Raw genomic sequence first — 13,812 nt, forward strand, 5'->3', positions numbered from 1 at the left:
GGCTACAAGACCATCGCCAAGCAGCTTGGTGAGAAGGTGACAACAGGTGGTGCGATTATTCGCAAATGGAAGAAACACAAAATAACTGTCAGTCTCCCTCGGTCTGGGGCTCCAGGCAAGATCTCACCTCGTGGAGTTTCAATGATCATGAGAACGGTGAGGAATCAGCCCAGAACTACACGGGAGGATCTTGTTAATGATCTCAAGGCAGCTGGGACCATAGTCACCAAGAACACAATTGGTAACACACTAAGCCGTGAAGGACTGAAATCCTGCAGCGTCCGCAAGGTCCCCCTGCTCAAGAAAGCACATCTACAGGCCCGTCTGAAGTTTGCCAATGAACATCTGAATGATTCAGAGGAGAACTGGGTGAATGTGTTGTGGTCAGATGAGACCAAAATCGAGCTCTTTGGCATCAACTCAACTCGCTGTGTTTGGAGGAGGAGGAATGACCCCAAGAACACCATCCCCACCGTCAAACATGGAGGTGGAAACATTATGCTTTGGGGGTGTTTTTCTGCTAAGGGGACAGGACAACTGCACCGCATCAAAGGAACGATGGACGGGGCCATGTACCGTCAAATCTTGGGTGAGAACCTCCTTCCCTCAGCCAGGGCATTGAAAATGATTCGTGGATGGGTATTCCAGCATGACAATGACCCAAAACACACAGCCAAGGCAACAAAGGAGTGGCTCAAGAAGAAGCACATTAAGGTCCTGCAGTGGCCTAGCCAGTCTCCAGACCTTAATCCCATAGAAAATCTGTGGAGGGAGCTGAAGGTTTGAGTTGCCAAACGTCAGCCTCGAAACCTTAATGACTTGGAGAGGATCTGCAAAGAGGAGTGGGACAAAATCCCTCCTGAGATGTGTGCAAACCTGGTGGCCAACTACAAGAAACGTCTGACCTCTGTGATTACCAACAAGGGTTTTGCCACCAAGTACTAAGTCGAAGGGGTCAAATACTTATTTCACTCATTAACATGCAAATCAATTTATAACTTTTTTGAAATGCGTTTTTCTGGATTTTTGTGTTGTTATTCTGTCTCTTACTGTTAAAATACACCTACCATTAAAATTCTAGACTAATCATTTTTTTGTCAGTGGGCAAACGTACAAAATCAGCAGGGGATCAAATACTTTTTTCTGGAGAGGATATGTGCACTTCTGATTTTAAATACATTCAAAGTGTTGCTAGTTCAGAAGCCTGCAAGTAATCTGTTCCAATCACTTGAGGATTAAAAAGTAATCTCTCCCTTGCTGATCTCAGAAGTTTACAAGAATTTAATATCAATGCCAATATGAACAGTATAGTATGATTCAAGGTGAAAGAAAGTATTTAGCATTTTTGGCATGAAATCAGTTTTTGATGTGAATCATAAAAGGGGAAAGCAAGATTTTAAAGATCAAGATATCTATGAATAGCGCATAAATGACTAATGGGATGGCAGTTTCAAATAAATTAATTTTTACATGCTTAGAAGGGCATATTCAATGGTAATACTTCCAAGGAATTATAAGTGTCTGTAATGCACCTAGGACACAGAGGGGGGAAAGTAACAGATTAAAGTTCGTTCACCCCTTGAAAATAAACATCTTGTGAAAATTTGTAAGCTTTTGATTATTTTATTATTGTTTTCTCTTCCTAAGCATTTAATTTTTGTGGCACTTTCTCTTCTTGACAGGAGCATCCGATGCCTGAGAAACATAATCCACTGGAATTTAATCAGCGCTTTCATTCTTCGCAATGCCACCTGGTTTGTGGTCCAGCTGACTATGAACCCAGAGGTGCATGAAAGCAACGTGGTAAGTTCTGTGATTATCACGCACAGCTACAGTCACGGCCACTCACACACGGTGTGACTCAGCCCATAGAATGATATCTGCACTGTTCAAAGTGACAAGATTGGAAGCAATGGACTATTTTATTTATTTTTTCCAAATAAAACAGAAATAAAATAGTACATGAATTGTCTTTAAATTGATTATCAATTCATTAATTCCAAAGTTTGTCACTGTATCGAGAGACTGCTTTGTGTATCAGACTTTTTCGCTTTTAAATGCTGTGTGTGGAATGTGATGTTGGTGGCGGACAGATCTGGTTTAATCCAGGCCTGCGGTACTGTGAGCCTAGCCAACAGGTTAACAGACTGCTATAACACTTAAAGATAACATAGTCTTCAGTTAGAGGTTTAAATCCATTTGATCATCAGCTTTTTAAAACCTAAATATATAATCCTGACTACTTGCAAATGCACCTGAAAGTGTGCACTAGATGTCACACATTAGACATCAGTGCATTTGTTTGTTTTATGTAGGTTTACTGACAGGTTTCAGCCTTATCGCACTTGGATTTTACTTCTACTTTATATCCCATTATATATCTGTCATATCGTCAATTCTTGGGATAGCGATATTTCCTTTCTTTTGGAGTTATGTTAATGGGCATAAGAAAAGGATTTTTATTAAAAAATAATAATAATCTGTAATTATGTACATTTTTGTCAATCATTAAATAATTCTGTTTAGTGCTTCATATATGCATGGGAGACATGAAGACAAACCCCGGCACAAACAGTACAGGCAAGTGCTGTTGCAGGAGTATCACACAACTCCCTAGGCAATTACATCTGAAGCTGGGACTAGATCAGAACAAAAGCAGCCGAGGCAGAGGAATTTGTAATTGAAGACTTTGGCAACCAGCAGTGACATGTCCAGCCCAAGAAAAGCACGTCTTTTTTATGGATATCATAAAGCTTTAAATTCTTGAAATGGTTCTAAATTGATTATTTTATCTGATAAACGGCCTAGAGATTCAGATTTAACTCTTTAAAATAATAGTTTTACTGCATAATTTAAATGGGATTGAAATATATTATTACTTGATATTTATATTACAAAAATATTTAAACAGAATATAAAATTTGTATCAAGTAGTGAGGAAATATAATAGCATAGACACAAGCAGTATCATAAACAATTAGCAATACTAAGCACAATCATTTAAATACATACATTTAATTGCAGATAAACTGGTTTATATGATAAATACATCTTTCAAATCACGATGGAAGTTTTGTTTAAGAGAAGACAAAAGATTTAGGAGACTTGTTTTTTTATGCCATACATTAAAGTGTACAGTTTTCTTCTGTATACGAGTACAGTGTCCTGAAAAAGTTTCTCAGAAAGGAGATCAAATGTAAGGTCTATTCCTGTTTATGTATGATACATGAAAACATGCATGATCCAACATCAGGGTTTGAAGTTGCATTATTCTAACGCCAGCTTCATTTGATAGGAAGTTGCTCATTTCAGACTAATCGTAAGATCCTTGAAAGATTCGATGAAATAGGAATAGTCAATGCTAGTGCTGACTAAGACGTCTTCTTTCTGTGGGCTCTCACCCAATCAGCTATCACTGTCAATGAGGTCACCGATCGGCGGGGGCCATTATCTCACAAATAAACTGTGTCACCCAATCTGGCCAAATGTGTATTATAATGCAGCGATGCAGTCTTTGTATAGGGAAACAACTGTGATGTGAGCAGAACGCACAGTAAGGGGATTGTCTTTTCCGGATAATTGCATGCGCTGATGTCTGTTCTGGCCTTTTCTCCAATCTGCAGAGACCAGAATGTCATTGCTCATGGAAACATTGCACATAAAATATTTATATTCAGAAACACCATTTGTCAAAGCCATACGCTTTGTTTTTACACTGTAAGCACAAGGCGCCCACATCATAGTTATACCGCCAATTTGGAGGATCTGATGCAGCTGGAACCTCTGGAAATCAGAACCTGCCGGTGCCCGAGAAGCCACCGGGAGACGCTTGTGTAGAGTGAGGGTTGCCCAGCTGAATTCCACCCACATGGGATTCGGCAACACTTGGCTTTTGGTGCACTGCCCCCTGTGAAGTCCCAGCTAAAGTCATCAATAGCAATAGGACTCGAATGGGCACATCTTATACACTGTGTGGAGGCTTTTACCAGATGCACTATTCTAGGCCCTGTATGGTAAACAGCTGTTTTATGTGTGTGTGTTTTTCAGGTTATTTTGCATCTAATCAAGTAGTTATGAAACAGCTGCTCTGACAAATTATAAATGGCCTCCTGTTTACTGTACCCTTATTCTTTATTTATTTCTGTGTGAAGGCAGAGTGTATCTCTACAGTGGTAAACAAAATCTGTTGACCGAAACTTTAGACTCATCCCACTGCTTACATAAGTGTCCCTGGCCGGTACTGTTTGAGAGGCGAGGACAGATAGGAGAAGCAACAGAGAATAACAAGGTTTTGTTTGTTTGGTTTTGGAAAAATGAAAGAAAGCAGTTTGGTTGAATACAGACGACTTTGAAGTTTGTTGAAATGCTGTGGTCTGTTCTAGGCCGCACAATGCGCAACTGCATCCAAGAAACTTCAAAAACGATTTTTTTCCTCTCTCTCTCTCTCTCTCTCTCTTTGTGCTTGATTCAGAAAGCATTCTGAGCACCTGATTCACCCTTTAAGAGGTCTGATTCCCAAAGGCATAGTTCTTCTTTCAGAGCCAGCAGCACTCTCAGTGTTGTGGTCAAAATCAGGAGGACACTTACTTTCACAGTGCTTGTCTCCAGGGACAGAAGTCCTTGGGCACAATAGTCCACAGCATGGACAATTCAGAACCAGGTCCTTTTAGAAGATATCTCCTTTCCAAATCAATACAACAGCATTAACACAGAAAGAGAAAGAAGCATTTCCACAAACCACAAACTGGCGTATTTCTAAAACCGCAAATTAACACAAATCTGGTGCCATAGTAATAGTTTCTGTAGTTCTTACCACCCCAGCCATCAAATGTATTATCTTTGAGAGCAATCCAGGGAGAGACTGCAAATGCTGCTTTGGGGTTTGAGCCAAACATTATGCTATCCCAATTGCTATTCTATTATTCCCAAACTCACTTCTCCTGCTATGAGAAGGACACAGCACACAGCATTGCCTTTTGGGATGCACTGTGGACTCGAACAAATGTTTCTGTTCCAAGGGAAAGCGTGCAGATCCATCACCATCTCAATGTGACAGTTTTCTTCAGCTGTGTATATCAGTTGGGAAATGTACGGCTTCAGACATCCATCAGAGTCCCACTTCCAAGTCCCTGATGAATGCTGCACAACATGGCCACTGCAACACAAGGTCAATGTAGTGACACCAGGCATTCTTAGCTCATTCTGCACAGTGGTACTTGGGAGAGAAGCATCTTTGCTCTTGCTTGGTAGCAACTGAGGCAGCTCTACCACATGTAGTGTTTTAACATATGGTAAGAGATCGTAAGGCACACAGTTTTACAACATGTCTGGAGAGCCATGCAACAGGAGAAACACATTCTCTCCCAAAGAGAATCTCTATCCCTTGCAGGCTGACTGTCAGAGAGGCCATTCCTTCTCACATGCAATCGTATCTTGATAACAATTACTCTCAGTACACACATCGAACCATAGCGGGCGGCGGATAAGTCCTAGTGGGATAATGAATGTGATCCTGAAAACACCCCCTTAAATGTGTCATTAAAAAACAAGGGGAACATTGCCTTTAGGAGAAATGCAAGGCGGGCCTTTGGTAATTTGCGACAGCATGGCTTCTTTCACTGACTACCTTTTCCAATAACAGAGGTGCTTTTATAGATCTGCTCCTGCCTTCTAAAGGACCTATTTTATTTTTCTATTAACTGCAAGGAGTGCCACTCCTCTGCATCACCTCCACCCCCGACTGTCCATCTACAGAAGGGCTATTATAACTCTCTAGGTTTGCCTTTGTCTGTATGAGAATAATACCCCCTCGAGGCACTGTTGTAATGTAAAAGGGAAGTGACACCTCTTCAAACGTGGTGTTTTGTATGTGTTTTTCAGATCTGGTGTCGACTGGTCACAGCTGCATACAATTACTTCCACGTGACGAATTTCTTCTGGATGTTCGGAGAGGGATGCTACCTCCACACCGCCATCGTCCTCACCTACTCCACGGACAAACTGCGCAAGTGGATGTTCATCTGCATTGGATGGTGTGAGTTGAGCCCTAACTCTGCAATAACAGTCGCCCTCTGGCCGGGAGAAATCAAAATATTCACCGCCTGTGAATTAACCTTGTGTTTTTCATTTATAAGTGGTAGAAAGTGACCTCCGGCAATAAAATATGGTGCAATTATGTCACCTGCTGCTCATGGATTGGTTGGAGTTTTGCATGTGGTTTAGGCCTTTATTTGCAAATGTTCTCCAGTGTCCCATATTTTGGAAAGATGCAGATCTTTTTGCAGAAGGCCTCTTCCTGAAATTCAGGACGGCACCCGAACAACTTTGTTCACTTTAAAAAGCCTCTCATCTTCTACGGGACTAAAATATAAAACCCATATTCCAAAAGTGTTACAAATTTGCACTCAGCTTTACAGCCAAAACTGGAGCAGTGCTACATTATTGATGTGAGTTCCCAGATTTGTTCCCCTTTCTGCTGTCAAAAGGTTTGTAGAATATAGCTGCACATTTTCTCTTATTTATGCCAAATATATATATATATATATATAAATTAAATATCATTGCATATGTTTGGATCAAAATTAATAGATTTTAAGCTTTTCTCTGGATTTGAATGCACTGTAACAGGCAGAACCAAGCAATCTTATTGGCAGTAGAAATTAATACTCCCCGGCTGAGGCTTTCGTAAAGAAATATGTTCATGCCCTGCTTAGCAAAAGCTACAAATAATTATCCCTTTCTATGCAATTAAACCAGGTGATTTAATTAAAAGGGCAAGGGAATTAACATGGATTTTGCTTGCAGGCATTCCGTTTCCAATCATTGTTGCCTGGGCTATCGGGAAGCTTTATTATGACAATGAAAAGTAAGTCAAATCTCCCGTTTGTCTGAATAGTAAACAGCATTTCCCCCCCATGCAGATGTCTATGCTCAAGCAGTCTGTTCTGCTTTAAGCCTGTCATAACCCAAGCCTCATCATTAGATAGATGGATGTCATTCATTAACTCAGCTTATTTACAACATTCTCCCCAGATCGATACACAATCCATTGCAAATCCATTGCAAAGTGAGTCATTTAATCACAAGTTTATTTTATTATTATATAACATCTGCTCAGCATCATCACTACAACAAATCAGCTACAGCTTAAAAACATTATGTGCACACACTACATTGAATAAAATGAAGGCCAGAGAAGATCAGAAAAGGTCTGCAGGTGTAATCTAAGCAGATGTACTTGATGTAGGTGACACTGCACAGTTCAATTATAGAATAATTAAACTCATCCAGGATTTATCGTTTTTATCAGTCTAATCAGAATGGGAAAATGAACCATTACTGAAAATAGAGTAAGAGAGACAAACAGCCCTAAGGAGAGGAAGACAGCAAAACAAGGGCTGCATAGTATTTAGGCTGTCTTAGTGTGGTTGTTGATCTCGTAGTATTTGTTTATGTTGTTGTTGTTATTGTTGTTTTGTCTTGCTTTGTTGTAGGAGTTACACATTTCCTATTATTTGACAAGCTCACTGCATTTGACTTTTGTTAGAGCTGCGAACTTGACTTTAACATTTTACCCTTTTGGCGTGTGATATATCAGGTGCTGGTTTGGGAAGCGGGCTGGAGTGTACACCGATTATATCTATCAAGGTCCCATGATTTTAGTGCTGCTGGTAAGTATCATCTGTCTCATCAGTCCTTTTTTCGCTTCTTTCACTTTTTAAGATGGATCCACTGTTGAGCATTTATTGCTTCTTAGCAATAAATCCTGACACGAAGAATTGTCCCTTTTACTCGCACATAAATGCTCCTTATTCTATATGTTATGATGCATAACTTGAATTCGTCCTTCAAGCAAGAAAGATTGAATTTAATTACTGATTATAATCTCTATAAATGTCTCTACCAGAATCTGGGTTAGAGCACAGCAAAGATTAGGATTCATCACCAACAATATTTTATGTAATACTACTATATAATTATGATATAGGCAATAATATATTCACTGGTGTGTTTATAGAGTTTTTATGTGATGATCCTGGCCATTTTAAAAGAGCTCTTTAAAACATGATGATACTTATAAAGATGATGTGAGCATCAGCTCGAGAAAAGTGTTGAATTCCTATCAATTGCAGGGAATGTTAATAATCTATCAATAAAAAAGACTCCACGTAGACATTGTCTATGGCATGTAAGGAACCAACATGCATATATTACTTTGATTTTATTTAAGGTGAATTTGATTTCTGAAGATGGTGATGGAATTTGTATCATGCAACTCAACTTCTGACATTGTTTCTTGTTTTTGTTTTTTTCCAGATCAATTTTATCTTTCTGTTCAACATTGTAAGAATTCTGATGACAAAACTCAGAGCCTCAACTACATCAGAAACTATACAGTACAGGTAAAGTCATAACCGAACCCCCCCCCCCGAAACTTAAATTACAGACGGGTTAAAATACATAATTAATTAAATTAAAATAGGTTCATAACAGGTTGCAAATAAGTAACTGATCGAATGTGTGACACAAGATAATTGAGGAATGTGGTTTTTATTTTTAAATGAAATTGAATATGCCTGTTTTTGTGTTTTTAACAGTTGGCAAAAGAGTGGTCGCTGTCACTATAACACCACATGCACATAGATGTGAAACAGGCTGACTTAATCAGCTCCTGACACACTTTGTTCTCTGATGATTTGGTAACACTTTTATTATAGTAGGACATTTATCTTTTATTATGATGTACCGATTTTAATTGATCTGCTTATGGTTCTATAATGTACAACATTCTAATCCGGCTTTTCACACTATGTTTATATTTACACTGATGATGATGATGATGATGATGATGGTGAATTGATGATGAATATTATGAGGTTCTTTTAATACCCTCCCTTCTCTGCCTCTTAAAGGAAAGCTGTGAAAGCCACCTTGGTGTTGTTGCCACTCCTGGGGATCACCTACATGCTGTTTTTTGTCAACCCTGGAGAGGATGAAATTTCCCAGATTGTCTTTATATATTTCAACTCCTTTTTGGAGTCTTTTCAGGTGTGTTATGCAGCATTCCCCCCCTTTCTCATGTTGGTGCCAAAAAGTTATATGACATTCATTTGAATAGTCATAGGTTTGTCCAACAATACCTCATCACTGAGTCCAGGCAGAAACTCACCCATGTTTGGGGTTTCTTAGGATTTAAAAAACAAAAACCAACTGTAGTTTCACACAGATAATAATAAACAATGTGGAACTGGTTTACATGATGCTTTCAGCACATTTATATATATATTTATATATACACCGATCAACATTATGACCACTGACAGGTGAAGTGAATAACACTGATAATCTCATTATCATGGCACCTGTCAGTGGGTGGGATATATTAGGCAGCAAGTGAACATTTTGTCCTCAAAGTTGATGTGTTAGAAGCAGGAAAAATAGGCAAGAGTACGGATCTGAGCGACTTATTGTGATGGCTAGACGACTGGGTCAGAGCATCTCCAAAACTGCAGCTCTTGTGGGGTGTTCCCGGTCTGCAGTGGTCAGTACCTATCAAAAGTGGTCCAAGGAAGGAAAAGCGGTGAACCAGCGACAGGGTCATGGGCGGCCAAGGCTCATTGATGCACGTGGGGAGTGAAGGCTGGCCCGTGTGGTCCGATCCAACAGACGAGCTACTGTAGCTCAAATTGTTGAAAAAGTGAATGCTGGTTCTGATAGAAAGGTGTCAGAACACACAGTGCTTTGCAGTTTGTTGCGTATGGGGCTGCGTAGCCACAGACCAGTCAGGGTGCCCATGCTGACCCCTGTGCACTGCCGAAAGCGCCTACAATGGGCACGTGGGCATCAGAACTGGACCCCGGAGCAATGGAAGAAGGTAGCCTGGTCTGATGAATCACAAGTTCAAGGTGTTGACTTGGCATCCAAATTCCCCAGATCTCAATCCAATCGAGCATCTGTGGGATGTGCTGGACAAACAAGTCCGATCCATGGAGGCCCCACCTCGCAAATTACAGGACTTAAAGGATCTGCTGCTAACGTCTTGGTGCCAGATACCACAGCACACCTTCAGAGGTCTAGTGGAGTCCATGCCTCGACGGGTCAGGGCTGTTTTGACAGCAAAAGGGGGACCTACACAATATTAGGCAGATGGTCATAATGTTATGGCTGATCGGTGTATATATAAGTTATATATAATGCTATGAAATAGTAGCGAATAGACTTGTTGAAAGGGCTACAGTTTCCAAGACTATATATAGCAATATTTATTTAATTTCTTGGTTTTCATATATTTTACTCCAGCTGTGCTATTCTGCCTAGTCTAGTGACAGACCTTTTATAACTGTAACTTGTATGACTGTACAGGTCTTCATTTTCCATTGTGAGAAAAGCACATGGCACTAAAACAGGGAGTGACGAAGCAATCCTTTGTGAGAAGTTTGAGGAGGTGTGGTTTGTATCTTGAAAGGCCAAGAAATTTCAGCGTTGAGGTTATCGGGCTGTTGGCATTTTAAGTGTGATGTTTTGTAAGTAGATATCTCTTTTAAAACTTGATTTTGTTTGTTTATCCTTCCTTTTAGGGCTTCTTCGTCTCCGTCTTTTACTGCTTCTTGAACAGTGAGGTGAGCGCATCCGTGACCTTTATTCAAACAGTGGTGTCCAGCCCTTGCCACCTCTGACACTGTGTACTCGATACAGGTTGTCTGGCCTGTGTGTGTGTTCCATCACTGAAACGTACAAATCAATAGCCTGGCCCGCAATGCAAAACAGACTAGGAGGATAATTTGAGCATGGGCTGTAGATTGCCGGCTGTGTGGTGGAAATCAATGAGAACACATTGAGCAGTCAAATGTAATGTCTCCCCTTTTTCAGTCGATACCAGTTAAAATTACTTATCATCAAATATTCATGCAACCAGGCTAAATCTGGTACAGATTACTGGGTTTCCAGAGTATTGTATTTTTCCGAGGTATTTTTAGCTCCTGAAAGTGCTCCTATAATATACCTCAGTGTAGTCCGTGTGATCGATCGGCCTGTAATACAAACCCTCTCCATTCCATTGGATGACAATTTTAAAAACATACATCCACACAAAACCATTTCCCTTAATTTAATTCATTCCAAACTTAGGAAGGGCATGTTTCAATTTACGAACATAACCTCAAGAATGATCCTGTTGATCTCTTTCAAATTCAAAACTGGTTGCAGGCAAATTATGAGGAAATGTCTACAATGCATTGCGATGCCTTCTGGGAAAAAATCCGTAATCCTTTCTCCTGTCTATCTACTGTGAAAAATGTTGGATATCTCTCTAAGAATCCGCTTTAAAGCTACTTTCTTAATTTGTTGTGATTAAAAAAAAAGTACATATGCCTACCTTTTTATTTTGGCCTTTGTCGTCAACTTTTACAAGAATGACTCAGGGACACTTTTCAGTGAAACAGTTTCTGGATCAGAATGCTATAACTGTAAGTCAGTTCAATCCCACATGTTACAGTCATACAATAATGGGTAACAAAATCATAAACACAATTGTTGATTGTGGGGTGATACATGTATTGATTGCCCTGCAGTTGCTGGAAGTTGTAAAACCGGGAGAGGGGGTGGGGAGGGGGTGTGAGGTCACAGGATCAGCTCCAAACAGCATGTATCTGCCAGCTTTCGCAAGGTCTCCTTTTTGAATACATAAACACTACAGATATGAACTTCATGTTATTGATCCGGAGAAAGGTTCAAATATAATAACCTGCCTGATTATGCTAATGTGATGCTTTTGCAATGCTTGTGTGTAAACTGTGAGTTGCCCTGGATGAGGGCGCCTGACAAGAAATAATAATAATAATAATAATAATAATAATAATAATAATAATAATAATAATAATAATAATAATAATAATACAATAATCAGAATATGAATTTTCAAATGTTTCTTGATCTTGATTCAGCAGACATAGGTCATGTGTCACAACCCCTCCTGATCTGAGCTACGTTTGTGTACTCTTTTAGCATCTTCAGCTGATGTCTGATTTTGCAGATTCTTCACTTTTCACTCGCTCTTCAGTGTGTGCAGGCATGCATTCAAAACACCATCACACAAATTTCGCCCAGACAGTACTTTATTAATTCGTCTTATGCGCCATAAACTGACTTGTCAGGAGTGTAACATCAGCAAGACGATAAGTGACATTTTCCAAAGAGCTTTAACACGGCAGACTCACAAACTGTCAGGTTTTATATCTAAAGAAAGAATAAACAGCCTGGCTTCACTAGCACGATATATTTTGAGACAGAAATGGTCCCAGATTTCCTCATGTAATACACATTTGTAACCCATTTCTCTGTTTGTTTACCTGGATTCATATATGACTCTGTAATGAATGTGCATTTCTTAGAACTGTGATTTTTAGTGTATTTCAATGAGAATTATTCTCTCTTGATAGTTTTATCCAAAATGTGGGCATCTGAGTTAAGTTATGACTGCATTTTACATTGTATTTGGTGGAGTTATAATGTTCACGCTCATAGAAGAAAATGTGGGGTTGCCTTCCATATGAGAGTGACATTAATTACACTTGTCAGTTTGTCACATTAATATGTATCCCTAAGTATTCAGCGGACATTTGCGAAACCACAGAATAACATAACAGGATTTTGAATTGATGCATCATTAAAATTTAATTTCAATGTGGGTTCTATAGATGAGCTGATGTTTTCTTCTAAAGCCCCTGTGATTCAGAGCTGCAGTTTTGAAGAAGTATTTATGAACTCGTCTTCAGCTACTTTACTGTATAAAATCCTTTCTTCATTCCTTCTCTTGCTTTTTAACCCCGGCTTACATAATACCGATCATAAAGGTTTGAGTCGTTATAGATATGCTAGATAAGCACAAAAAGCCGACGGATTAAAAGATTCTGCTCAGTGCTTGATTGTATAAACCCCTGAAGGCTGGGCTCAGCCCTGACTAATAATCCCCGGTATTTAACTGAGACACAGAGGCAAGCAACGAACTGTTCTTTTTTGATACATTTTTTTTTTGTGGTGCAATTTTCAGACATCCAGATTTGTCGTTGAAGCCTCTGGTAGGGAGGGAAAGGTGATGTGTGAAAGCCAGAGAGCTTAAATGCTGATCCTTTTGAGATCTGTGTCCCAAAAGACAGGGAAAGAAAGATACAAATTGATCCTGGAAGAATTTCACCACATTATTTCTGCCTGCTGTTGTTTTCTCTCATTGGAGAGAACTAAGCAAAAGCGATCACAAACATAGGCACAAACAATAAAAGAATGAACAGGAAAGTTAATTTGTGTTTTGTAGAATATCAATTATGCAAATTAGCTTTTTATGTATTTTGTTTGATTGTTTTTGTTCCCCCCCTTGATTTTCCTTGCAGGTACGATCCGCGGTGAGGAAACGCTGGCACCGGTGGCAAGACAAGCATTCAATCCGGGCACGAGTGGCTCGAGCCATGTCCATTCCCACCTCGCCCACACGTGTCAGCTTTCACAGCATTAAGCAGTCCACCGCGGTGTGAGGACAGAGCCAGCAAACCAGACGGGGTGGTGGGGTAGGGGTGGGGGAGGCCACGCGGGGAAACCGAACCCCCAACAGACTAAACCAGGGAACACACAATGGTGCAAACAGGGTACAAGCTTACAGCATCATGAAGTGGAGACACAAACACAGGAACGGAGACCTTACCTTCCTATTCTGTAGAGAAAAAAAGAAGAAATAAAAGGCCTCTCTCTCTGTGAGTGTGGGGTGGACCGAAGCCACCAAAGAAATTGTAACTAAAGATGTGTGGGGGAGAAATGTACTCA

General features: G+C 39.9%; 1 protein-coding gene across 1 annotated transcript in view; it reads left to right on the plus strand.

The window, feature by feature from the left end:
• Window positions 1-13,537, plus strand: part of crhr1 (corticotropin releasing hormone receptor 1) — a 71,408-nt gene extending 57,871 nt beyond the window's left edge. The window contains exons 9-16 of the mRNA XM_066699980.1: window positions 1,683-1,803; window positions 5,881-6,034; window positions 6,805-6,865; window positions 7,598-7,670; window positions 8,317-8,402; window positions 8,913-9,048; window positions 10,578-10,619; window positions 13,386-13,537. Of these exons, the coding sequence (XP_066556077.1) occupies window positions 1,683-1,803; window positions 5,881-6,034; window positions 6,805-6,865; window positions 7,598-7,670; window positions 8,317-8,402; window positions 8,913-9,048; window positions 10,578-10,619; window positions 13,386-13,526 (814 nt within the window). The 3' untranslated portion in view covers window positions 13,527-13,537. The remainder of the gene's footprint in view (window positions 1-1,682; window positions 1,804-5,880; window positions 6,035-6,804; window positions 6,866-7,597; window positions 7,671-8,316; window positions 8,403-8,912; window positions 9,049-10,577; window positions 10,620-13,385) is intronic.
• The last annotated feature ends 275 nt before the right edge of the window (window positions 13,538-13,812 follow it).

The sequence above is a fragment of the Amia ocellicauda genome, chromosome 3, assembly GCF_036373705.1.
Source record: "Amia ocellicauda isolate fAmiCal2 chromosome 3, fAmiCal2.hap1, whole genome shotgun sequence".
Classification (NCBI taxonomy): Eukaryota; Metazoa; Chordata; class Actinopteri; order Amiiformes; family Amiidae; genus Amia; species Amia ocellicauda.